The sequence below is a fragment of the Mastigoproctus giganteus genome, chromosome 12 (assembly GCF_048544385.1).
Source record: "Mastigoproctus giganteus isolate SK-2022 chromosome 12, ASM4854438v1, whole genome shotgun sequence".
In the NCBI taxonomy this organism is placed as follows: Eukaryota; Metazoa; Arthropoda; class Arachnida; order Uropygi; family Thelyphonidae; genus Mastigoproctus; species Mastigoproctus giganteus.
Genome location: NC_143586.1, coordinates 49,538,132 through 49,566,006, shown reverse-complemented (window position 1 = coordinate 49,566,006; position 27,875 = coordinate 49,538,132). Strand labels below are relative to the sequence as shown.

Sequence of the window (27,875 nt, the reverse complement as noted above, 5' to 3'; positions counted from 1 at the left end):
TGGAACTTGAAGAGAGCAGTCTTGATTAATTTACAGTAATTAATTTCTTTGAATAAGTGCACATTCTATTTGTTTGTTTGTTATTTGGTTTTTTTTTTTTTTAGGAGCATTAGCAACTAAGGCCATATTGCTCCGGGGATATGCAGTGGTCATTCCCTGACTTTTCCGCATCCTCCGTATTTGGTGGTCACGGGCTCGAACCCCGGTCTAAATCAAGAAGCGTGTGCTACGCACTGCTGCTCCTGCCCATGCACATTCTATTCATAACTACAAGAGAGTTCCATGACTTTTGAGAGGATAGATATATTATATGCATGTATATGCTTACTATGTTTGTTTATGTCTGGAAGTCCTATTCAAAAAGGCAATCCCATCTACATGTTAGTAATGATAATGTTAGTAATCGTATGATATGATAAAAATATATGTACAGTATGTATTTTTATTTAAATTTAGAACAAAGGATAGAATAATATGCAAACTGAATAATTAAAATTTTATTGTTAGTCATAATAAATGAAATCACAGTGCTCAAAGATAATGATATATATCATTAGCACTAGCTTTAAATTTTCATCCATTAATTTTAGCAAATGAGTGAGCCATACATTTGGAGACATCTTTTCCTGATTCAAGGTGTCCAGAGAGGGAGGCCACAGTCAGTAATCAGCTTCACCTACTACTTTGTATAATGTTATAAATCATTATTCAAATAGTCATGTTATTGCTAGTTCATGTTCATTTATGTTATTACTTATTACTATTACATTTCTTCAGTATTCCATGTTCTGTTATTAATGTTCATTAACCTCATGTATAACATATACAAAATGAATGTGAATTTTGAATTTTTATTGCAAGTGTGCTATAAAAACACAAAATTCATTCCTTTTTTTAAATGTCTTGGGAGTGGAAGACAAAATTTGATGTAATAATTATAAGGATGGATGTGGTAATCCTCCTTAAATTCTTTATTTTATTTTGATGGTTTGTTATTAATCATACTGTAGTTTTATGTATGTGGGTGACACACAAAAAATTGAACTAATTAAAATAGGTTGGTTTTGCAAACAGTTCTTTCTCACAGAAATGTTTTTGATAGCTGTGGCCTTAATTAAAAAAGCAAAAAAACTATTGATTATCTCCAGCAATGCATCAGCTTTTTTTCCCATCTTTAAGGCTTTTAACTTTTTTTTTTGTTTTGTTTATATTGAGTTTTCCTTTGATAAATGTGGTGAATTTTATTTCCACTTTTACTCAAGAGGCTTATTTTGATGGATATTACTTTAGTTCTTCTTTTCTGCAGTTTAACTTATTGTAGTCTCCCTTGATTGTTTTATAACTTGTAGTTGGAATTTTTGAATTATAAAAAAAAAATGATAAGATAATGAAAATTTGTAAGTACAGCTTAACAAATCTTATTCATCTATTAAATGAGATTCCAGAAATAGATACAGAAATTTCAGAATGCTGGTTTGAAATGGGTTTATACTAATAAAATTCTTTTTTTTTTTTTTTTTTGGTGTATTTGATAATTATTCACTTAAACAGGTCTGTTATTTGAGACACTAACTTTTTTATATTATACAAATTATAATTCATACATTCATCAATACAAAATTGTTATTAATAAAATACTTGCGCTAGTTATTTTTTTATATAATTCTTGCTTTGCATTTTGTGAGATATTTATTATAATTTATTTTCTTTAAATGTATTATTTAAATAATTTTTCATGTGACATTTTTTTTTTTTTTTTTTTTTGCACCAATCTTATTACAGAAGATAATTCTGATGATGATAGTCCTGTAGTAGGAAAGATAAGACGAAGGTTGCTGTTGCATCCAGAAGGTAATTTTTTTGAAGTATTAAAAAATCGCTCTGACTTAACATACACACCACACACAGATTTTGTTTCATAATGCAGATAGTTAAACAATAATGGTGTGGCTACATGTTCTCTTCTTTTAAAGGCTTAAAATCACATGCTTAGGTTCATTTTTATATCTTATTTCCTATTGAGTTTCATATCTAAATTCCACCAACATGGAAAATATTTTCTAACACTCCTTTCACTGACAAACAACTCACACTCCTTTAATTAGTTTGTGAGTTACTATCATATCTCTCTTCTCTCAACTGATAATCAAACTCTGTAACTTAGTATCTCTTCATAACTTGTTTTCCAAAGTTCTAATATCATTTTAATTGCCTGCTCTGCACCCACCCACCACCATTTTCTCATTACCAAGTTACCCAGATTCAAGATTTCTGCATAGTAATCAGAAAATGATAATGTCAATTTTTTTTAAGCCATGCAGGAAAAATATCCAATTAACTTAATGTATATAGTTTAATTCTATATTTGAAGTACTATAGTGCAAACGATTGTAAAAAATGTAATCATTTGTATTTGATTTCATCCAACAAAAGAATGAGGCATTATGAAATGGAGCAATAGCATGTGATATTGCTTTCTTGCATCATATGCCTCAACTAATGCTAAAAAAATGCTAATAGTTGCATTCAGTAATAAAGGTTACACACAAGCTATTTTAGCAACCAAAACAAAAAAAAAAACCATTTACTTCAGAAATTTTATTTATTTATTATTTTTTAATAAGTACATATTTAAAGCTATTATTTCAGGCTAGGCAGGCCCAGCATATTATTGGGTTCCAATTTCAACAGTGTAGGTGCATGTTCATCTACATATGTATACATGTTACTACAACCAAAGCTATGGTAGCAACCATGCTTCCCTGCCTGAATCGAACCATCTCACTATTGCTTGAAAAAGGCCTAGAAAATTCCTCTTGTTAATGAGTGGATTCAGACACAGACATTGCCAGATAAGCAGCATGTGACAGATACATTTCCACTATGCTTCAATGGCTAAAGCCAAGTGCTAAAAAAATGCTAATAGTTGCATTCCTTTTGAAAGGAATTAAATGTAGATAGAATGCAACTCACTTAGTTTTAAGTAAAGATGAAAATATAAACAAATAGTTGCAGCAGAATTCAAAAGTTTTCAAATTGTAGAGGGATTACACCATGTTATGGAAAACTGATTTTATTTTATTGAACAGAATACAAACAGTTTTGTAGTTCGCTTTTCTTGGTCACTTAACAAACAATTTAAAGGAAATAGAATATGGAAGGCATGAAACTCTGAGGTCAAATTACTAGTCTCATTCTGGGTACTTTAGGTTACACTGGCATCTTGTCTCCACTGATAGGATGATGCATCGCCAGTAAGAATGATTCCATCAGTTATCTCTCCCAGGCACTCTGAGGTCTGGAGGGGACTGGTCATCTCTTTTGCGGCCCCAAGCTGTAATAAAAAAATTGAAGCTGCATGAAAACAAAATAGAGTACAAAAATATGAGACATTATTTAAATGTATTTTTTAACAAATGCTTTACTAGTCTTTTTTTTTTTTTTTTCTGTACAAAAACCACTTGTTGAGGAAAAATATCTATTTGAAAATCCATTTAAAGTCCGTGGCCTTCATGGCCCACCCTCTGGAAGGCCTTGGACTTCTTCTGTTGGATGAGAAATTAAATATGGATTAGATTCTCCTGGACAGTTCCATTTTAATGTGTAAGTAAAAGTTAAGGTAATCTTATTCACAATTCTTTTTAATGAATACTGGATATCCTTGGAAAGTTGGCTGCACTAGGGGACAGTTAGGCACCTTTGATGGCTGAAGAATCACTTGTATCAGAAAATCTGGAAAGTGGAAGTGAATGTTTTTAAGTTTTGATTGGAACAGCATCTTAGCATAACCAGCTGTTTGTTGTTTGTTATTTTGTTTTTAGGAGCATTAGCAACTAAGGCCATATTGCTCCGGGGATATGCGGTGGTCATTCCCTGACCTTTCTGCATTTGGTGAGCACGGGCTCGAACCCCAGTCTAATCAAGAAGCATGTGCTACGCACTGCTGCTACTGCCCACCTGGCTACGGAGGCGCCCAGCTGTTTGTGTTTTGTTGTATTTTATTATTTTTGGAATTGTAGCCATGATAAAACAATTATGGTTAACACAGATTTACAACAGACAATCATATCCTAACTTTACAAAATGTGTGCCTTGTACAAACAACAGAAAAACGAAATTTTGAATGTCATATGTCATATTAACTAAATGAATATTTTGTAAAGGTAGATAGAAAACTTGAAAACAAATGAGCTTAAAATGCTTCATTGCTAGGTGAAGGATAAACATATCCAGCAATGAACAGTAGCTGGAATTCTGTCTTCTTATTTTACCCTTATAAATCAAGTTTTTTATTAGAGAAAAATACATTTCTTGGGTTGTGACATAGACTGTCGTATAAATCCCACTCCATGTTCATAAAAATAAGCCTATGCTACTTATGAAAACATATTTTTCCCTGTTTTGTTTTGTTCTTTTTTTTCTTTTTATAAAGAAACAAACATTATCCAACTGTCATTTATAGTGAGTTATGGAATATGTCCAGCTGATTTCATCCATATGGTAGTATGGCAATTATCAGTGTGCCAACTGACAAAAACATGTGAGAGTAAAATGTATTTGCCTCTTCATTAATTAAGCTATTGCAGAGGATTCAACTAATTCTTGGTTGCATTTAGAAAGATGTTTAGTGCCTTGCTTTTAATGGCTTCAACTTCATAACCTCAGCATATGTGGGTGTAGAGCAATCTGTGTCCTAAAGAGCAACCATATTGTAAAGGTTAGTAAAGCAAAGAATAGCAGTGTAATCATCAATAATAACAAACACTGCTGCCCTTCAGAAAAAAAAATTTAGATTTTTCTCCTGAAAAGCAAAAAATCAGTAGTTCATTCCATTTCATATTTATTAACTTGAACAAGTCTAGTTAAATTTTAAAATTAAAGTTTTAATCTAATAAATAATTTTATAGAGATGACATTTCAAGTAGTGTTTCAATTTAATAATTAGATTGAAACCAATTTAATTTTAAGCTATACAAATTTAGATTGATATTCTACAATGAAAAATATAAATGTATATTACTGGCTGTTGAGGATTTGATAGTTCCACTAGTAATCACAAGTTAAAAAAAATTCTGATGTCTTTGGAAACACCAGAAAACACCCTTGCATTTACTTTGATCACTCACTAGTATATATTTTTATTATTATTATTATTTTGTTCATTTATTTTTTTCATTTTAATGTATCAATATAAAAAAACTGTCTTTCAATTTTTTGCACAACAACTATTCAAGATTTTTGGCCTGAATCATATGTAGGCTTAAAAGCCTGAAACAACTTGGAGGAAAAACCATACTCTCCATCTGAGAAGTATGGCCCCAATTGAAGAAGCCTTTAAAATAACCCCAATTGGAGAGGCCTTTAAAACTCTTTCTAATCTCTGATGAGATTGAAACACAGATTTTTCCAAATGAGTAACAAGTGTTGAAGTCACTATACTGTTCTGAATGACAAAAAAAAAAAAAAAAAAAAAGGTGTATATTAAAAATTTTAATTTTAAATTTATTTAATTCTGAAAAAATATATAGAGCCAAGCTCTCATACTAAAAGAGAGCTATAAAACATAATCATACAAGAGGGGCATAGCCTTGGTATGTACACAGCACTTAGCTAAGTTTGCTACCAAGTGGATTGATCTTACATTGTGGAGGATCCTTCACCACAAGTTGCCTTGATGCTGCATTGCTTGCTTTGAATAAAAAGCATAGCTGCGCTGCAGAAGCATTTTGTTATTTATTTAAAATATGTGCCATTTCTTATACTCAGGTTTTGACCCTCTTTTGAGATATCATTATTGGGGAAGTAGACTCCATCAGTGAATCACCTGACAGTCCAGAGATGAAAAACACTGCATATTCCGATGTATAAGTCAATCAGTGAAGCACTAAAAAATTGTCTGAAAATTTAGGATCGACTTATATACTGGGTATAAAACCCTAGGTTTGAATTAAAAGCCATGTGCTTAGGAGGTTGAAAAGACATGAATTTAAAACTGATATACAGCTACAATTTATTATATTTATATTTTTACACAAATATACATTGTTTCTCACTTTTTAATGCACAAGAATTTGTTCATCTTCAGACAAATGCAATTCATTAAATTCATTAAAAGATATGTTTTCAAGTTCGTAAAAAGTAAACTCTCCAGGTTATTAATTTCTTTTAGCAAACACACTTTCATATTGTGGCATTGGACAGAGAAGCCAATTTGCAATACAGTACTAAACAGAAAACAAAGAATGGCTGGTTAAATAATTAAAGCCTCCTATGTATGCATATAGCATCAATAAGACTGATGTCATAACGTAAACTTTTAAAAAAGCAGAAATAATTGAATTAAAAAGTAGACAGTGGTTCTTAATTCAGATTGAACTAAAAAAAACCACCATTATGTGGGATGAGAAAGAAGACTCTAAAGGGGGGAGTCAACTTATATGGCAAATATGTAATTAAGAACGAATTTTCAAGACAAAAAATAGAAATCAGCTTATATGTCAGAATATATTCCATATATTCTAACATCACACATAAGTTGACTTCTATTTTTTTGTCTTGTAGATATATATATATATGTGGAATATATACTACACGACAGTATTGTATGTGAGATGCCTGATGGTATTTATTGTCACTGAGTTATTGGATCATTCACTTACAGGGCTTACTTCCTCATTGATGAGATCCAAAAAAAGGCAAAACCCAGGCATGGGAAGTGGCATACATTTTAAATAAATAGTAATTTGAGTAGCACTACATAGTGGAATACTTTGATAATTCCTGGTGATGGACTTCCCTCCATATGGAATCAGTATGCAAGCAAACTAGGCTTGCATATTGATTCCATTGGAGGATTACCGTACTAATAGCATCTGTTTGCACAGCCCGTTAATAATCTTGCCCTCATTCACATTAAATTAAGTAATTCTTGGTAACTGAAATATATTGTTTATAAATTCTCTGAAAGAAACTGATATATAGAATAATTAAATTTAATTACTTATTCTGTTTGTTTCAGATCCGATGAAAGTGCCATTTGAGATAGAAAAACTGCAGGAAAATCACAAAGAAGAAGTTGCCAAACTCAAAACTAAATATGAGAAACTTGTGACAGATATGGAAAAGTGCTACAACACCAAGGTTATAGACTTGGAAGCACAGTTAGGAAATCAATCATGCAACCAATGCAGTGCAGAGATCCGACATTGTACTGATAGCGCGATCCTCAGGTTACAGGAAGAAATTCAAGAGCAAAAGGAAATTCAGAACAACTTAAATACAGAACTGATTGAACTTAAAGAGCAATTGTCTAAGGAAATCTCACAGAAGAATGAAATTGGGATTGAAAAAGAGAAGGTTGTTGCAAAATTAAGAGAAGAATATGACTCTTTACTTCAGTGTCAAACACGGCAGCTTCAGGACCAGATCAATGCTAATCGTCTACTTCAGGATGACTTCAGCAAACAAAAGAACCAGATGGAACAAATGTTTCAGGAAAGGCAGAAAGAACTTACAAAGTCTTTAGAAGAACAATTTGAAAGAAAATTAATAGAGACAAAAGAAGTGAATGAAAAAGAATCCAAAGAGATGCTTCATAGTGTTCAAGGAAATAAAAAAATCAGAAATAGAAGGTATGTGAAAATGATTGAGGAAGATTCCAATCATGGTGACCTTGCAGTACAGCTAAGACAGGAAGTTAATAAAGTGTTGCAGTCTTGTTCCATTAGTAATATCTCATTTCTTCAAGAAAAACTGGAGGATTTAGTACTTCAATTTTTGAGGACTGTTGAAACCAAATTGGAGACTTTATATCTCCAAGATCAGGATAGGTTAAAGCAGCAGTGGGAAGAGGAAATTGGACAGTTACGTAAGTAGTCAGTGTTTTTCATAACAAATTAATGCATTGAATATCATAAAAAGTTTGTTATTTTGGTGTTTTTGACTTACTTTTTCTAATGGTTCATCCCATGGCATTGTGCCATTAACAATGAAATTAACTTAAATTTTGTGTCCAGATATTTTAACAAGGATATGCTGTGCAATTCCCATCCTTCTGGCTGTGCATGTGAACAAAGTAATTTTTATTTCTCTATGATTTTCCGTTTTTTTCTTGTTTTTTTTGTGGAGTAGGGTGAAAGGAAAGTAACTGGAAAATCGTGTAAGAAATCCTTCACATGATGTTCTGAATGACTTACTAAACAGAAACAAACGACTTACATCCAATGTTAAACAGAAAAGAATTTCAGACTTTTTTCTGCAGGCAGCATTGAACCAGAATTTCTGCTACCCACATTATTAAGAAAAACTAGTCTACCATGGAGAGTTCACCATACTTTCAAAGCACTGTTTCTCTTCATGAAGTTTTTATTTGTCTTTTTTTTACATCTTTAACAGATATTTTACTGTGTAATAAACTTTGAAAACATGGCATCATATCAAGTCCACATCATAGTAGTATAATTAGCATCTGGGACACACTATGGCCATAGTTGCCGATGCATCTAATAAATCCCTAAAACAACAACAACAGCATCTGGGACATGAAATATTTTTGAAAAGTAACCAGAAATAACAATTTTGATAGTTATTAATCTTGCATAAATCCTATTTTTTACGTAATCCTGTTTATTTTGATTGATAAAATGTTTATTTTCTTTTGAATGTACAACAGTGTACCATTATGTATAAGGGTATAAATATACACTTTCTTTGTAATATGTTTACATAAAATTTAAATTATAATGAGAGCTAGATTCTCTGTTTTTCCCTCTGCCCTGCACAATTAAAACAGAGTATGAAAAAATTATTTTCAAGAATGAGGTTACCACATTAATCAGTTGAATTAGTTTCACTATGAGTTATCACTGTTGCCCTATATATATCACAGTAGCTGTATCAGTACTAATAGAGAGGTAATGATTTGTCCCTCCCCATTGAAATAACTGAAGCATTAGGTCCTCTGTGGCATCTAAGTCTAGATACTGAAAAAACTTTTTATACCACCTGGAGATATCCTTCAAAAAATACATAATTTAGGCCTAAGAGGACACTTGCCTCAACTCATATAGCACTTCCTCCAGCTCAGAGCATTTCAGGCTCTTTATCAGAGCTCATTATCCTCCCTATCTATTCTGGAGGAGGTTATTCCTGCAACAGTCAGTTCAAAGTACATAATATGCAATTTTTTTTTTTGCAGCGCTGAATGAAGCGAAGTATCACAATGCATAAAGTGAAATACAGATTAGTGAATCAGTTCCTCTTTCTGTATTGGGAAACACCCAAAACAGTCCACAAAGGCATGGTTGCCTGGTTGCCGTTTATGGAGGAGCCTGGCCAGGTTATAGTGCTGTTGCATATTGGTATAAATGATTCAAATGTAGAAGAACTCAGTGCATGATGAAGGAGGATGCCCAGCAACTGCTGTAACAGAAGAGTGTTGCAAAAATTGAGGTATTAATTCTGGATGATTTTTAACATCCAAGAACTAGCTGCAGTGCTCCAAACTGGTGTAGAGTCTGTGTAGAACATCATCAACAGTTGCATATTAGTAAAGTGTCTGCTAGATGAGTTCCCAGACTTCTGCCCCCCTTACCAGAAGAAGGAAAGGGCTCATTGTTCACATGAAATGTTGCCAATGTGCCAGGAAAAGCAAGTTGTTTTCTCATCTAGTCACCTGATGAAACTTGCATCCTTAGCTATGATTCAAAAACTAAACAAATTTCAAAACAATGGAAGCACATAATCCCCCCCCCCCAAAAAAAAAACAAAGTTGCACCCAAGTGCTGGCAAGTTGATACCATCAGTTTTTTTGGAATCAGCAATGGTGCAGTACTAATAGATTACCTTCAAAAGGGTTGTACTGTGATGGCAAAATATTATTTCAACCTCCTCATAAAGCTATGTGCTGCTATAAAATATAAAAGATGGGGAAAGCTGCCCAAAAGTGTGTGCTTGCTCCATGACAATGTACCTGACCATTCCTCACATACTGCAGTGAACTGTGCCCACGAATGTGGGTTTGAAATATTGCTACATCTTGCTTATTCCCCCAACCTTGCACTCTCTGATTTCTTCCTCTTTCCTACCATGAAGTCCTTTCTTAATGGAAAACACTTTGCTGCTGATGATGAAGTGATTTCTGTTGCTCAGTCATGGTTTAAAGAACAGTCAGTGATCTTCAACAAAACTGGCCTACGGAAGTGTATTGAGATGTGATAAAAATGTGTCATTTTGTCTGGTAACTATGTAAAAAAAGTGTAATACATGGTATTTGTTCTATCACAACTACTTCTGGGTGAATACAAATCTTTTTTGACACCCCCCATCCCATTTATATATATACAGATGATCTTATTATATTCTGTCATTCATAGCCCATGAATACCATAGATGGTATTCTGGTTCTTGGCCCAGTACTGGTCCTTAGAAAATATACAAATAATCTCATGATCCAATTATTATTGCACAACATTCTTGAATGTGACAAGTCTATGAGTGTGAAACTAGTTTCTTTTCTTTTATGTTTTTTTAAGAAAACTGTAAAAATGGTTTTCTTCAAAAACAAATGTAGAAATAGATTGAATGTTAAACTGAAATTTATGGATAAAAATGTATCTTTTTGCTCCTGACATAAAGTTACTCTGTGATGTTAAACACTATCCTTGTCCACATTAGTTCTCTTCTTAGTTATTTAAAAGCTGTACAGGGAACAAGTGACTGTTCCCAGTACAGCTTTTAATAAATGACTTATTGTTATAAGATTAAATTAAGAGTGAAATTTTTATTTTTATATGTGTTTATATGTTTGGGGAGCCAAATATGGTACTGAAAAATAAAACCAGTCCCCAACTATATCAAGTTTGAGAAAACTGTCATAGAGAAATGGTTCCAACTTTCAGTAATTAAACTAGGACTGGAAACAGTGAAATGGCTGCTATTATGAGCAAAAATCAGCTTTTCACCACGAACCTGAACCACAGGTTCACCTTATTAAAGAACAGTCTGATCCCAGCTGCAAATATCAACAGCTTCTTGGGTTTAATAGTGGATAAGAAACTTAACTTTTAGGCATGTGCTTACAGAGACTTGGTGCCTTCAATCAATGTCAGCTACATTTTTATTAACATGTAGCTGATATTGATTGAAGTCACCAATGGATCTGTAGATCAACATCATTCTTAAAATGAGGCTTCCAGACCTAAATGCAACAATCAAGATATAGCCCAACCATTGCCTTTTACAATGGGATAATCACTTCCTTGTCGCTGATGGCAAAGTTCCTGTATATCATTGACAAAATCTGATTAGATATTCTAACATCCTGCCTATGCTGCTTCAAGAACTTTGTATCAGCCTCTACAATTACCCCTAGATCTCATTCATTTTCTACCACCTTGGGTGTGTTACAAACTAATTTATATATTATTCTGGGATTACTGTTGCCCACAATACCTTGCACTTACAAATGTTAAAGCTTAATTGCCACAATCTGCCTAATTTTTCTTGGTCATACCACAATAGCATGCCTTGATTCCTATCATTAACTGTCCTGCCAATCCTTGTATCATATGCATATTTCAATAATAAGCTTGATTTCCTTTATCAATATCATTAATAAATATTGTAAACAGAAATGGGGCCCATCACTAAAACACTTCACTAATAATTATAATAACATTAAGTTTCTCAACACCATATAATACAGCTGTCGTAGTACTCATTGAACAACCATTAGAGTCTTCAGAATCTCTGTGTAGTGTTTGTATGCTGAGAGAAATGAATTCCCATTATTTCCCAGAAGACAATTTTTTTAAAATCTTTATTATTATTATTATTATTATTATTATTAGCTATATGGTGCAAGTTAGCCTGAGGCTTATGCTGCACCAGCCAAAAAAAAAATATATCTGAATTACCCTGAGAGAGAGAGAGAGAGAGAGAGAGAGAGAGAGAGAGAGAGAGAGAGAGAGAGAGAGAGAGAGAGAGAGAGAGAATCAGAAATAGAAAGGAATCATCAAGAAAGAGAAGAATGATGATATCCAGCTCAGGACCCTGGGTGTGCCAAGCCCATCCTCACCAGATGTGAGCCCCCAGAGTTAATATATGGTAAAGATACAAAGTTTACCTTTGCATTCTACTTGGAAATATATCTAGGACCATACCATCCGGGATTTCCTTTTTATGAAGGAAACCTCAACCTGCATGACTTCAGATCAAAGAATTGTTACATAACTGGAACATATATCTGAGTAGCATTAATTTGGATATTAGTGCACTTGCCTTGAATGACCTCACTACACTCCGCAGTGGTTTCTTTACACAATTTTTGTGTTATCTGGTTACCACAACTGCGTACTGCTCATACTTCAGAGGATGCACATTACTACGAGGTGTGGCAGTAAAGTTTCCAGAATGGTGCAATAAAAAGAACTCAAAGTGTTCTTTTTATTTGCAAAATACTCAAAAATGGTTTCATTTTTATTCAAATTAATTATCATCTGATCGAATGCACTTATTACATGGCGTCCAAAGAGGTGATGTTAAGAGCGACAGTTACATTTTTCTTTATATCCTCAACATCTTGAAATCCCTTTCCTTTGAGAGTAGTTTTCACCTTGGGAAAGAGGAAGAAGTCCGCTGGTGCTAGGTCGGGAGAGAGGGTGGATGGTTGATCTGTACAATACCATGTTTCATCATAAATTTCTTCACAACAAGTGCAAAATGTGCGGGGGGCATTATCAAAATAAGATGTTATGTTGTTGTTGTTATTTTGGTTTTTAGGAGCATTAGCAACTAAGACCATATTGCTCCGGGGATATGCGGTGGTCATTCCCTGACCTTTCCGCATCCTCTATATTTGGTGGTCACGGGCTCGAACCCCGGTCTAATCAAGAAGCGTGTGTTACACACTGCTGCTTCTGCCCACCTGGCTACGGAGGCGCCCTATCAAAACAAGAACCAGCTGTGTTTCTCTCGAAATTGTGGCCTTACCTGAGATTAAATCTTCTCACGATGACACTTCGTTTACTTCTGCTCATCCGTGAGGTACAAATTTTGCTCAGACCTTCCTTTTCCCTAAATCTTTGTGGAATTTAGCGAGTCTTCCCCTTATTCATATCCAACTCAGCCATCATTCTGAGGGTCAAACGACGATCTCTCCACAATTTCCAGAACTTTTGCAACTCTCGTCATTTCGACAGGTTGACGGGACGCGCACTGCTCAGTCAGCGCTAACATCCACCCGTCCGTCTTTGAACCGCTTATACCATTCAAACACACTGGTACGAGTTAACATTTCTTCACCATAAACAGTTTTTTAATGTCACACGTTTCTCTTGCAGATTTTCCGAGTTTAAAACAAAATTTGATATTAGTTCGTTGTCCCATTGCAAAATCGTAAAACGAGGAACGTTAACGCTACTGCAGTTGTTGTTACTTGCAACCTATTACCCTACTGGACAATCTCTGTACCACCGTCTGTTGAAGGAAGTTTGAAGTACAACGTACCACTCTCCGTTTATTTTCAAACTCATCGAACATGACCGCAGCAGCACCAGTCCGGGAACTTTATTTCCACACCTCGTATAAAATATAAACAGATTGAATTAAATCTGACAGTCATGTGAGTGTCTTTCCTTCCTTTGTAGGCACTTGAATGTGTCTTACTAACAACACAGCGCTATGCAATCCAGGTATGGTCTTTATGATTTACCACAATTTCTATGAATTTTCCGCAGTGCATAATCAATATATTTTAAGTACTTACTGTATTTAGAAAAGTAGAGTAAAGTTCGAAATCACCACAGTAATGCGCCATTGCTTTTGTCACCACTTATGCAGAGTTTTTTTTTTTAACCAAATATCAAAACTCCAGATATGGCTCCATATAACTTCTTTTTTTGTTGTTTTCTAGATATAAAAAAAAAAAAGAAAAATGAAACATAAACCGCGTTACAAATATGGCAAATGTTTGCTGTCATTTTATTGTTAAACGTGGTAAGGTATGATTCTGCTCCAGCTTACCAAATCAACTTAAAAATACAATGCAATAAACTGAAATAAAATAACGAAGACAAAACAAAGCAACATTCGCCTCCCGTAGTAAAAACTCGCAATCCCCGGTCGGGAGACCAACATTCACAAAGAAAGGTCACCACTTTTTATAAAAAAAAATAAAAATAAAAAGATCTGGGAACGCACAAGCACCACCTCTTCAAGCCGACGTCATCATTTGTGAACTTCCAAAAAGGATTGTATTTCAGTAATTGACCACTTTCCAGAAAAGTGCCAATGGATGCCCCCATATGATCCGAAGCAGATACTAAATAACGAAAAGAACTCAAACTTAAAAAGCAAAAAGTATGTCACGGCCACCACCCTCTAGAGCAGTGGTTCCCAATCTTTTGTCACTCAAGTCACACTTTTAAGTTAAAAGACAAATATTAACGGCACACCGAAATAGTGATTGCTATCGAACTCTGTGGAATTTTTCCTAATCTCGCGACGTACTTGAAAATGGTTGCGGCACACTAATACGCCTAGGCACACTGGTTTGGAACCAGTATCGGGATGGCTCCTAGGCATTAGTTCATCTCCATATTTGTACTCTGTTATTTTTTTTTTTATTTAATTCAGATAAAGTAAAAGTTACATTCACCCCTAGACAGCAATCAAATGCTAGGAGGATAAACAAAACCATAACATAGCAATACAAAATCTATATTGGGTAATATAAAATATACAAATATAGAGATACAAGACAAAGACAGATTATGTTCAACATAAATGCTCAATATACAGTCAGCGTCTGTCCAAGCAGAGTGTGGAGATTCTGTAGGCTGACTGGAACAGGAGAAAGAGCACGGTCATCCTCAATTACAGAAGCCACGTAGGACGATGGTGAATTGAAGGTCTAAAATTGCAAGATTATTGCGTAGGTATCTGCAAAAACTTTTGTTCTGTAGGCATTGTCAACGCAAATTTCCTCAGGGTTGATGTTTAAGTCGTTGAGAAGTCCAATCTTGTTTGCTGGGAACATACTGTATGACTGAGCGAGCTGATTTGGTTGAGGGCAGGTCGGATCACAGATGTTTGCCGGTTACTTATTCTTCTGTTATTCTCTGGCAGGATGATATGATGAAGCTGTCGATGCTGAGAGCATCTAGTTTACCGGAAATGAGCTTAGAGATGGTAATTATGTTGCGAGTGGTGATGATCTGCTTCCAAGGAGTCATTCCATGCAGCGAATGTAGTATACCCCTAGAGATAGTAAGGGGATGTCCTGACGTCCTATTCAGGAATCGAAGAAGCCAATACTCAATCCCCAAGAACTGCCGCAGGTTGGTTGGAGGGGCAAAGGACCAGATTTCCGACGTAGAGAGCCACTGGTACTACACAAGATCGGATATACTTAGTTGTCAGCTTGCTATTGCGATAACCCGCCAGTTCCTGTCCAGCTGACCTAAGGGCTGAGAAGAATTTGTTTCTAGCTTCCTTGAAGTGCTCCTGAAAACACAGGTTCGAATCCCAGACCAAGCCTAGGTCCTTGTGAGAGTTGACAGGTTTAATTTGATGTCCATGTATAGAGATGTGCATTGGGATTATTCTTCTCCTTTTTTTAAACGTCATCCGGGCAGATTTTTTGGCATTTAGTTCAAGACCAATATATTGAAGAAAGGTGCTAATCTCAGAGATTTGTTTTGTTGCAGCTCTTTGGATAGAGAGCTCTTGGTCCGACTAATCCGAAAAAATGAAGATCGTCGGCATACGATGTCATGTTTTGGAAATTTGCTAGCAGAGGTTCTAAAGCTGCTACGAACAGCGCTGCTGACAGTACGCTACTCTGTGGAACCCCTCTGAAGACAGTAAAGGATCGTGAGAGACCATTGTCTCAACAAGGAGTCGTCTTTCCTGCAAAATTTTTTTTTTGAGTACAGAGAGGAAGTTATCGGAGATCTTGAAGTAGTTCTTCAGGATGTTATGTAAAGATGTGATGGAAGTCCTGTCATATGCAGATTTAGCGTCAAGATATATTATGTTGAGTTGCGTTCGAGAATTCAAAGCTTCCTGTACATGAAACAATGTTTGAAGAAGATTGGTGGTAGAAGATCTCCCGGGGATAACGCTGTGAAGGTGGCAATGTCTGTGATGAAAACAATGCTCAATAAGTTGCACTAGGATTTTCCTTTCAAAAACTTGAAGGAGCGAAGAACCCACTGAGATTGGGGGAAAATCCTTCGCAGTTTTAGGCCTCGAATCTTTGGAATGGGTTTGACACAGTAGTGTGTTCAAATTTCAGGCACAGCACATGTTCGCAAAATTTCCTTGAACATATGTAAAAGAGCATCCACAATGAAGACACAGGATATTTTAATGATAAACAAGGGAAATTCATCAGGCCCGACGATAATTTTGTTTGGTAGTTGGTTGATAACTTTCATCAGATTTTCCTTCGTTATGGTGCAGAAACTCTGCATAACGGGCCTGAAAAAGTGTGTGTGTAAATGTTAATGTGTGTTGTATTGTTTGTATCAGGCCACTTTACCACCAGGATGCAGCAAACACATGGGTAGCTGCTGCCTGGTGCCCATCCCTAGCATCGGGCCTGGGTCAACTGTCATCCTGTACCGGTACAATAAACACCAAATCTCGCACCCCCCAGAGGTAGTGTAATACCGGCGGGTTCGCTAATGCAGTCAGTCGACCGGTCTAAACCAAAACTAAATATGCAAATTAACATTGAACTAAATCGTAATAAACAGATTTAACACAAATAATATGGTAGCCATGACATACTTTTTCTTCTTAAGCTCTCTTCATTATCTATGCCATATGCTCAGTGGTATGCAATCCTCATTTGAAAAAAGTGGCACATCCGTTAAATCAGGTTACCCATCACCGACTAATCGGAACAGATTTCTGCAGCACATCACGGCAGGGATTTACATTTTGGATGATGTTCTTCAAAGATGATACCACCACATCGAAGGGGGGGGGGGATATCTTCCTTGTGTACAGTTAATATGGGCTTACAAGTATGAGATTGAGGCATGAATCACTTAGTGATTTATGTTCTTCTTTTCATCACAGCCTGCTGAAATGTGGGTATATTACGTTCCAAAATTAAATTCAACATTCCTCTTTCTTTACAGAAAAATCACTTCTTACTGCAATATGAACGTATTTGAGCAATTTGTTGACTAGCTGAGCATCGAGGAACAAACTTTTACAAGTACAATGTCGCTACTAAGTAGAGTTGTAGCAATGATAGTACTAAAACTATGGATGAAGAGAGACAACAGAAAGAACAGGGAAGGGAAGGGGGTTGGTCTTCATAGAGAGTACCGAGTCAGCTGGTTACGATTAATCGTAGCCAGTTGACTATGGCTCTGTATCGAAGGTCTCCATGCAGTACATGGAATATGTTTCTGGAAGTTGAGTGATTTCGGACTTTGGTTCCCACGATTGCTAGACCTGAATTCAACGAAATTCTTTTGTAGATATTTGAGGAGTGAGCATAAACAATCCCCACAGCAAGAATTAATGAAATTACAAAGGCAGTCGAAGTAATATTAGCTCTTTTTCTTGAATTAGAAATTATGCTACTGTGATATATCTTTCACCTTCACGTATACATTAACTGATGTTAGAAGACTTATTGAAAGCTTTAATTTTTAGTCACTAACCCTGAATAAATATTTCGCAGCTTAGTGTGATTATTGTTAATATAACATGTTATTTTGTTTTTTTATATATTAAATGAAATAATTGCTACCACTTTCGCACTAATTTTCTGCCTCCTTCAACTGCTTTCTGTTCAGGACAACAACAAGTGGAAGAGCAGTTAGAGATGGAATTGCAGCACAAAGAGGAGCTCCAAAGACTGTACAAGGAAAGTCCCTCTCTAGGACAGGAGGTGTGTGGAACAGGCCTTCAGCTTGGGTTGGGATTTAAGCTTGTTTTGTACTCACATCTTTTTTAACCCTGTCTTTTAACATTTTCTCTTTACATTCCTCTGCTTCTAACATTATTCTGTCGCTATTAAGGGCTGTTGTATCTTTTTGTGCACGATAATCTTCTTAATGTGTTTTGTACATAGTTTGAAGTTTAACTTGCGGCGCTCTAATTAATTTAAAATCACTTAACGAAATTAACTATTAAAAAACAATCTCCAGAGAACAGGTGCCTTTATGTTTTGAACATGGAACGATATCGGAAGCTATTGGTATCAGTCAAGTCACTGAATAGGGTATATCTTGTTGATCGCATACTTTTATTCTTTGTTAAAAATAGAATAGCAGAACCAAGTGCATCGTTTCCAGTCACGCGTTATGTTTTTTAGCCTGTGCACTTTGTACCAGGATTTCGAGCATCGCGTTTAATTTTTATCAAATTTCTTTCAAGGAAAATAGGCTACATATCAATGGAGATTTAAATAAAAACCAATAAAAAATTAACCTGTAAGATAAGAATATAGCTACAATTTCTCGATTTGAAAAAAAAAAAAAGGTTGAAAGTATATCGACAGAAGTATTCACCTCGTTCGGTGGCAATTGTGCCATGGTAATATAGTGTGCAATCCTAATACAATCCGGGGCAGCTAATGGTTCCATTGTAGAATAATGCAGAGTGGTTATAATCACTGTCCTTCCACACTAGGTGGGAAAGGCCTGAAGTTGAATCGCAACAAGGAAGCGAGGAATTTTTATTGGCTTTTCTATGATGACCGAGTTAGCCGGTCTCGAATGACGGTCGCATGGTTTTTCCTCTTCTAGAGACTTGTTTTCTTCCAATAAACATCAAATCGATCAAAGAATTCACTCAATTAGAGACACAGATACTGTCGCCTTATACTTTGGTGCCAAACAAACGCCACCATATATATCTTATTCCTTATACTAAAAGCGAATTACTGTATAAGGTAGCCAGAACGGCAAACAAGACCATTGCCTTTTTTGCCGTTCTGGCTACCTGCAGTGGTTTTGATTTTTGATCGGTCACTTGCTTATGGATTGGAAATTAGAATATATCGGTAATATTAACTATATTCAAATTAAAATTGAATTTCAGTTTAAAAACGAACACAAAGAAACTTTTTTTTGTTAAAGATAATACAATTCTGTGCCATCGGCAGGAGACTCAGTAAAGCTGAGGAGTTTTAACCCATCCACGAAGAGCAGACAATTCACTTTAGTTGAGAAATAAGAATCTTGGAGAAGTCGTTTGTGTACTTGATGCCCAAGAGTCCAGAGGAAAGACTTTTGAACCCACTGATTTAACACAATGGGAAAGAGGAATACCCATCGACAATCACTGCTGCAATCTACTACAACAGTAAGTTCAAATCGAACACAGCAGAGAGGACATAGATCGAAGGCTTGAGTTGAGGAAAATTATATCGGAGGCTGAGATGAGGGAACGGAATAATTTTTGGTGGCTGTATTGGATTCTTAGGAGAGAAAATCCTTGCATGTTGAACAAAATAAATGTGAGGAGCATAATAGAGTTTCTTGTAGACGAGAATATTTTTAAAATGGTGGCAGATGAGAAATAAAAATGTTCTCATTTAACCTCTTAACAGGAAGATATTGTTCAAAGTCGGGTTAAGAGTCCCCTTACTCTTAAAAAAAAAAAAAATAAAAAATAAAAAAAAAAGGAACAGAGCAGTTATTGCCTTTTTCCACATTTTGGGGCAAGCTTTAAGTTGCAGGAAGTGAGTGTAGTAAGAATGGGGTGAGGTACTTTTACGTCTTGATCCTGACTTGAGACTAATTGAATAATAAAAGACAATGTATCCTTTTAGACAAAAGTGTTTTATTCGTTGTATGTTGGAGGGAAACTCAACAATTTCCCCACATATGAAAGACCAAAGACCAAATGTCTCGTGAAAAAAAATGTATTATTCCTTTAGTATTATAATGGCTAAACTATTCAAGGAAAGGCTTCTGCCAGAAAAGGGAAATTTTTTATCATGCATAACTTCCCCGTTGCCAAAAGTGGCTGTCCAATTCCTGCTTTACTAATCACGCTTTTATACTGCATGGAAAATTTCATGTCTAACTGAATCGTTATCCCTTCGTCTTTTTCGTCCTGAACCATTTTTTAACAACTCTCCCCATAACTTGAAAGTAACTCGTGGATTTCTGTTCCCTACATTAAAATGCGAATTTCCTGCCTTTAAATATCAGCAAGCTTTGACAACTTCCATCAATATTATTAAGAAAGATAAGAAACATAAATGTCCCCAATACCGATTCCTGAAGGACTACATGGTCCATCCTAAGGAAAGTCCATTCATGACAACTCTTGTCTCTTATTTTTTAGCCAGTCTTATGACAACGGTGCGATTACTGGTAAGATCCAGCGAAGAATCTTACGAGTAATTCCAGTTTTTATAATAGCCTTTCATGGGGTGCCGTATCAAAACCTTTATTGATGTCAGGATAAATAATGTTAAAGTTGTTTCTTACGTCCAACTGTTTTATGACTTCTTCATGATAATTAACTAGATTGAGCAGGCAACACTTCCCCTTCACGAATCCATGATGGGATCCATTAATGATCCCATTCCTATCGAGATGTACCTGTATTGTATCAACCACTGACTCTGTGATCTTTCTCACCTCCTTTGTGGACTGGAAAGATATTAACGATTTTCAAATCTAGGGGACTAATCCTGAAATCTAATGATTTCATTAATATCTCCAACGGGATGATGCACTCTCGTGCAGCGTATTTCAGAATAACAGGATGAATACTGTCCATTCTGGAGCTTTACTTTTGCTCATCTTAGTTATTTTTTTCAGACTCTTCTCTGAGATTGATATATCACTTAATTTACAGCAGTCTGACTATAACTGTTCCTTCGTGTTCGAACAATCTTTCAACTGTAAAGATCATTACAAATTGCCCATTCAATTCGTCTGCCACTTCTGCCTATGTGATACGCTCTTTTCTTTTTTTTTTTTTTCTTTTTTTGTGTTCAAGTACGAATGGAAGTTTTCTCCATTTTTAGCCCTCTTAGGTAGCGGCTTTGTCATTTATCTGCTTATAATAATCGCATAAATCAGTATCTTGGGATAATCTGCAACTATCCCCTGCTTTTTTCTCAATTCAACCCTTAACCTCTCATGTTATCCAATTGGGCATCTTTCTTTTATAGAATAACATGTATATTCCTTTCTTTTTCATTGCAACAAATGCATTTGTAACTTCCAGGATAAATCCTTGGAATTATTCCCATAATGAATTCGTATGCAACAGCGAATAGTTGTCTGTCTCTCCAGTTAATAGAGCCCAAGCTTAATCTACTATAGTTGCCTTTCTCCCCTTTTCCTTTAACCACAGAATTCTATTTGGGCACACAGTGGCCACTACCCGCTATTGTTTCCTGTACTGTCAAATTTTGGATGCAGTTTGAATCCTAGGTGAGAATGAGGGCGAGGATATTAGTTCCTTGTACTTCCGAGTTGGAATAAATAAAAATCATTCGGATTACTCAAAAATCTGTATTCCCATGCCATATTACTAGTCCGCGAATTCCATTTTATCATAGGGCAGGTTGAATTCTTCCATAATGAGGCAATCAGATTTGGCTGCCCGTTCAAGTGGTTGTAGAAATTTGGTCTGTAACTTACCCCGACTACCATCTTCCCTTTACCTCAAATCATTTATCACTACACAGACCCAGCGGCCACCTGAACTCTATCTGACTCTCAGAGAGCTTTTAATAAGAATCATGATCTCCACCGCCCCTTCTACTGTCCCTATCTCTCTAGGACATGCTGTACTTACTGTAATGAAGTTCTTTCCTATTTCTGGGTTGTACTATGTCTCCGTTAGTTCTATTACATCAGCTTTGGTCGACTTAATGTAAACCTCAAATTTATTTACAATTTATTTGCTATATAGACAAGTTAAATTTTGTATTTTTTAGTTTTTTTAAACACATATCCCCCTTAAACGCTTTTTCCCCAGTGGTATGCGACTGCTGCTGATTTTTGGACCTGTTTATTTGTTTCTTTCTGCGCATAAAGCAATTACAGGTCAGACACAAGTACTCATAGGGAGGGTGCAAATGTGATTTTGGCCTGTGTCACTAACCTGTTTCATTCCAACGACACTAGAAACGTATCCCCCCCCCCACCTCTATTCAAATGGATTCTATCTTTACCAAACAAATCAAATTCCTGCTGTTAACTAGGACAGGCCACACTGGGAAAAAATTCTCCCATAAGCCTTGCAGAGTTCCTCAAGTCTCAAGTTAATCCACAAGCCTTTTATTATGTATTCCCTCCTATTATGTCAATTGCAGAATTGCAAACACAAGAACAGCTTGTCTCTTCTCGCATTTTTCCAGTGTGACCTTATATTTCTTGACCAAGTAATCAGTTCGTTTATTTTTTAAGTCATTGTTACCCACATGGATCATACACTCCTTAGTACCCTTAAGAACTAATTGCTGATAGTCACATCGTCAATTTTCGTATATGGCGTACTCTGGTTCCTTTTTTCACCTTTCTTTATTACAGAATATATTTCCGTTTCCCTTAAAATTGAATCTCTCAGTAAAAATCCACCCGTGGACCCAGAGCATTCTGCACCGAAAGGGGCAGTGCTGGGCTGGCCACGGGAGACGGTTGCTCAGTATAGAATCAGGCAGTTAGACCTCTTTCGATCCTTCAGTTTGATTTTCCTCTAGGGCATCAACTCGTGTTTTCAGAGACTCAATCTCGCTTAACAGTATACTTATTTAAGGTCGTCGCACTCCCTACGTGTAGAACCCAGAAAAGAATCCTTATCAAATGGAGAAAGTTCTGCGTAGATCGATAGTGAGTACAAGGCTGTAACCAACAGTCTTTTGACTATGATACGTTATGCGTACCTTTTCCACTTGAAACCGTGTTTATTTTTAAAGATCAAAATAAGCACTGATAAATTACCTTTAAAAATATAAAAATTACCCGTAGAAAACTAAAAAAAAAAGAAAAATGAAAGTTCAGCTATTTTAATTAGTGCTATTATTAAACTAATTAATAATTGAATCAGACTGTTGAAATCAGCTTAATTAGAAGATATTTTTCATAAACTATCTTTGTCTGAATTGTAGAAGTCAAGGAGTGGATTCGTTGAAGGAAGTCCTGCAAGAGAGAAAAAGGAAAATAATTTTTTTAAAGCAGTAAGAAGCCGCATTACAAAAAAGATCGATCGCTTTCTTGTACTTTAAGAAGATTACCAGTGTTTTGGTCATTGTACCGCAAGGAAATTATCACAGTCTCAAGATTTTTCATCACGACAGCTACCTGTTTTACATTCTCCTGCTTAAAAATAATAAAAATACGTATTTTATGTTTAATATACAAAACCTGCAGCATGCAGTCTTGGTTTAAGTTACTTTGAGTTATGATAAATCATTCAACACTTCTTCGCAGTGCGTATTGTATGTTTATGCGCCATCTACCCTCAGTTGGCTTCGTGCTGTGTTCAAATGGAGGAATCTGCCAGACTGTGTTCTTCTACAAGAAAGTTTCCCATTGGAGTTTTAAATAGTGCATCCGAAATGAAAGAAATATTATATTAAAAGCATGGAGAGAACTACAGTCGAGATCTTTCCTCAGTAATTCATCTTTCATAGGCCGGTGAGTTTCAGTTTTGGGTTCCATGAATGTAAATCGCTCGAAAACTGCCCTATTTATTTCTACCATATCACATGCATCGCTGCAGTACTATTTGCATTAATGCCATTTCTAATATTGCACCACCGAGACTGCATTTGTAAAATTGAATATCTAACCATAATTTTTCTCTCCCAACATGCATATGGTGTCACTTTTATATTCATCATTTGAAACGGAATTTACATTCATTTCGTATTCTTTCTAAATTCTATTTAGAAATGTTCTTCTCACAGTGGTGGTGTTTTACGCAATGGATTTTTTCTCTTAAGTAAATTTGTGTTCGCGTAGTTTTTTGTATATAAAATGCTTTTGATAATTGTCAAACTTTTATAAAGAAAAACAACTTATAAAGCTTTCTTCCCGCTGTAAGATAATATGTTTAGTAAAGTGCAGAAATTTTGCCTTTATGCAGTTTAGTGAGCTGACTCGAATCAAAATCTCATGTAACGAAGATATTGCCTTTGTAATTGATGTTTCTGGGAGTTGTCCTATATCGTACTACAAATAAACACAACTTCCCATAAATTATATAACGCTATTATGGCAAAGGTGTTATTTTTTAGGGCACTCTTGCGCGATCGAGAGCAGTCTGTTTTGTTGTTGCTTGGTTACCAAAGAATCATCAGCTAATGGCATGTTTGACTGAATCGTTGCTCCAACACGATGTGGCATGGAACCAATAAGGTGATACGATGAATATTCGACCATTCATATGACAGAACTGCCTTGAAACAGTAAAGTGTCATGGACAGAGGATTTTCCTGATGAACACCCTTTCTCTTTTATCCCACAGATGTTCAATGAGATTGGGCAGATCAGGGCAGATGCTTGACGTTTTCCCAGTTTCTGTTCAAATAACACTAGACTTAAAACACTCCTCAAGTGCTGCTGTAGGACCTACTATGAATTCCAGTGACTGAATTCCATCAGTGAAAAACGTAATCTTTGATTTAAATCACAAAATTACATATTCCAAATGGTGTTGCAATTAAAAAAAATTAATGAGATTTTAAAATCCTTGCCACTGATGGTTGATATACTTAGTAAATTAAAACGTTTTTTTTTTGCTCATTTGCAATGTTTTTTTTGTTTTTTTTAAGTCTTGAACATCGTAATCTTGTTGGAAACTTTATTTCCATTCCTAACTGTAAACTATCGTACTCATATTCTATTTTAATTCCATCTTCGTAAACATATGTGTTGCTTGTAATAATTTCTTGCATGATTTTCGTGTACTTTCCGCTCTCACAATTAAAATCCATCTCTATGTTTTATTTGCAGTTCATCAAGAAAATGTGCAACGGTATTGAATGCTTATATTTTTTCATGTATTGCGCTGGCATTAGTAAGTTTCAAGAAAAATTTTCTTCACATTAAATATGAGATCTCTGTACAAACAAGGCCGTTCCAGACATTGATAACTAATTTACCATAACCATTACCAATGTTTCTTCAGAGATGTTCTCCACAGCACCTGTGATTTCACCTCTCAGGTCTTCATTCCTAGACATTTTCCTTCAAAATTCTCCATAGGGATTCTGATCCGAGGAGAGCGGTGGCAAGAACTATCCTGTCCCATATCGTCCAGGATGTCGATTAGAGATGACCCTGTATACTAAAATGTTCTTTCAAGAAATGAAGAACCGCAATCGCTATGTGGCCTTGCCCCATCTTGTTGGAAAAATCTTTCTTCTCCATGTTCACTCCCATTCCTTGAAGGATTAGAACAACGTGGTCTTGAAGGAGCTTCATGTAGGATTCCGCATTAACTGTGTCATCCAGGAAGGTGGTCTGTCAATTCCAGGTGATGAAATTGCGTACCACATCGTGCATTTTCAGTGCAGAGGAAACTTCATAAAGTTTCTCACTGCTCCATATACGCACGCGTATTCTATTTATTGGCTTAGCCGCCAAAGTGGAAATGCACTTTATCAATAACTGACAAAGTGTATTTGTTGCATTGTTTTCCAAATATTAATGAAATGAGCCACAGTGTCGAAATCCTTTTGTTTTTCAACGTCATTCAGGAACTGTTACAACTCTATTTTTAAAGGAAACAGCTTGTCCTGCTAAACAGTTCTTAAAGTGGATGTTTGTTTTAAGCTCAGTTATTGCGACAATATTTTCACAATTTCCTTGAGCTATAATTAATCGTTTCCTGTATCCGTGCAATATTTTCAGGCGTCCTCCCGGACTTCCTATAACCTTACTAGACCGTTCAAACTTCTTTATTCATCTCAAAATTGAATCTTTCTGGCCATTTTCTTCAACTAAATCTTATTTAAAACTCACTTTGCACTGTAACAAAACTTCTAGAAGTTTGATGAAATCTTTTCAGACAAAACACACGCTGCTCAATAGTCTATTCCAGTTTTCTTACAGAATTTTACCAAAAAGAATATAGAATACATCCAAAAAGATAGGATCTTTTTGGATGTATTCTACTACCTCCCCTACTCGTTTTTCAGTATTAAACTATATTTTTTGTGAATATTAATTGGGTATCAAATAATCAACTCATTCAACCACACTTTTTTTTCTCCCATAGGTTACTCAACCCAGCCAAAGTGATATCCTTCTGAAAGATCTCTATTTGGAAAATGCCCGACTTCTGAGAAAACTTCAGTTGTCCGAAGAGCAACAAGAACGAACACAGCAAAATAACATAAGATTGCAGTATAAATGCAAGGTGCTGAGCAAACTGTTGACCGACATATCTCGAGCAGCTGTGGCATAATGTTAAAAGCGGAAACACAGGAAGTAATCGCTGGAGTGCCTACAGCCGTGGTTGATCCAAGGAACTCCTCTCTTTCCTTATTTTTCCTTTTATATTTTAACTTTCCACAGGAAGAGATTTGTCTTTGTGAAATGTATATGGAAAAGAAAAGGAAATTCGATTTCGTTTTATTTATAAAGCCTAACATTACTCGTTGTGTAGGAGCATGCCTGGAGGAGTTAAGCCATACAAATTTTAGCAGTGTAACTCATTTTGATGTTTGTTGTTGAACTGGACATTTTCGCATAACCCCTCACTGCACTTCCCAGCTTTCAGATTAGAAGGTGGTTTTATCTTTTGGGATCTGTTGGTTCTGCTGAAAGTGCTTTATTAATGTTATTTTATTTTTTTGTTAATTTTTTTCACGTTTTTATAGGCGTGTAGATAATCACGTTAGGGTCGTGTAGGCCCACTATAATGCTTTTTACTGTGCCTGCATTTCATGTGCCTGATGTATATAAATATTGTCATTTTTGCTGGCGCTGTAGGTAGCTATTCCATTTGCTGCACTTTGACCAGCTCCAGCAAATACTAGCCAATATGTACAAATAAGGGGTTCGATGTGGTGGGGTGCATATGTTAAAGCCAAAGAGGAGATACAGATCGGGGTTGGTGGAAATTGAGGAAGGTAGCTGTACTCCTACTTCCCATTTTAAAAATGTCCATAACACACCAATTGTTCGTACATTTTGAAAGATAATTTCCACCCATTGAGTGAATGCGAACCGTTCTCAGTTGTATATAGCTTCATTCCAGAGTAATTTGAAAAAAAGTTTTAAATACCCTTCAAAATAAATAATTACAAAATATAAATTGAGTCTAAGAATATTTAATATCCGTTTGGAATGTTTCGCTGCGACTATATACTTGTATAGGCCTAAATGAAGGTTGCACCCTCTTAACTCTCCTATAGGTTTGTGACTGAATGGAGTTTGCTTCTACAAAGGGTGTTAACTTGAATGTTGTTAATTGTGTCGTCTTAATTGTGTTTTTGTGATGGGCGCACAAACACTGTCAACATTCGTTGTTGCATGTCCAGTTCAAAGTGCCATCCGTGTCAATTGAGTTTTTTTTTTTTTTTGTCTTTTGATAGTTTGTGTGTAGTGTGTGTGTGTATGTATGTATTCATCTTACGTGTAAATGCTTAAATACGTCCAATATTGCTTTTTATCTGTATGAATTTAGTTAGTTTCATCTCCTGTAAATGTTAATGTAATTATTGGAGTTTAGTAAAGGCTTGTTAAGCAACATGGTGTTCCTCTGTTTGAGATGTACGTCACAGACATGCTTATAGAAGTTGCCATACACAAACTACATAGGCCACTTCGTTATCTTTATTAAAAAAGATATTTTGCAGTTTAATTACAACTGTATAATATTTATTACTTTTCTCCCGTACACTTTTTTTAAGTATCTCTATAATT

General features: G+C 35.5%; 1 protein-coding gene across 6 annotated transcripts in view; it reads left to right on the top strand.

Moving 5' to 3' along the window:
- Nucleotides 1-27,598, top strand: part of Nin (blastoderm-specific gene 25D) — a 535,259-nt gene extending 507,661 nt beyond the window's left edge. For 4 of the 6 annotated variants that reach the window (XM_090386147.1, XM_090386148.1, XM_090386149.1 and 1 more), the window contains exons 14-17: nucleotides 1,783-1,851; nucleotides 7,019-7,867; nucleotides 17,820-17,914; nucleotides 26,224-27,598. In XM_090386147.1, coding sequence (XP_090242273.1) covers nucleotides 1,783-1,851; nucleotides 7,019-7,867; nucleotides 17,820-17,914; nucleotides 26,224-26,412 — 1,202 coding nt within the window. In that variant the 3' untranslated portion in view covers nucleotides 26,413-27,598. Of the gene's footprint in view, nucleotides 1-1,782; nucleotides 1,852-7,018; nucleotides 7,868-17,819; nucleotides 17,941-26,223 lie in introns of all 6 variants that reach the window. The other 2 variants (XM_090386151.1, XM_090386152.1) reach the window with 2 other exon arrangements.
- The last annotated feature ends 277 nt before the right edge of the window (nucleotides 27,599-27,875 follow it).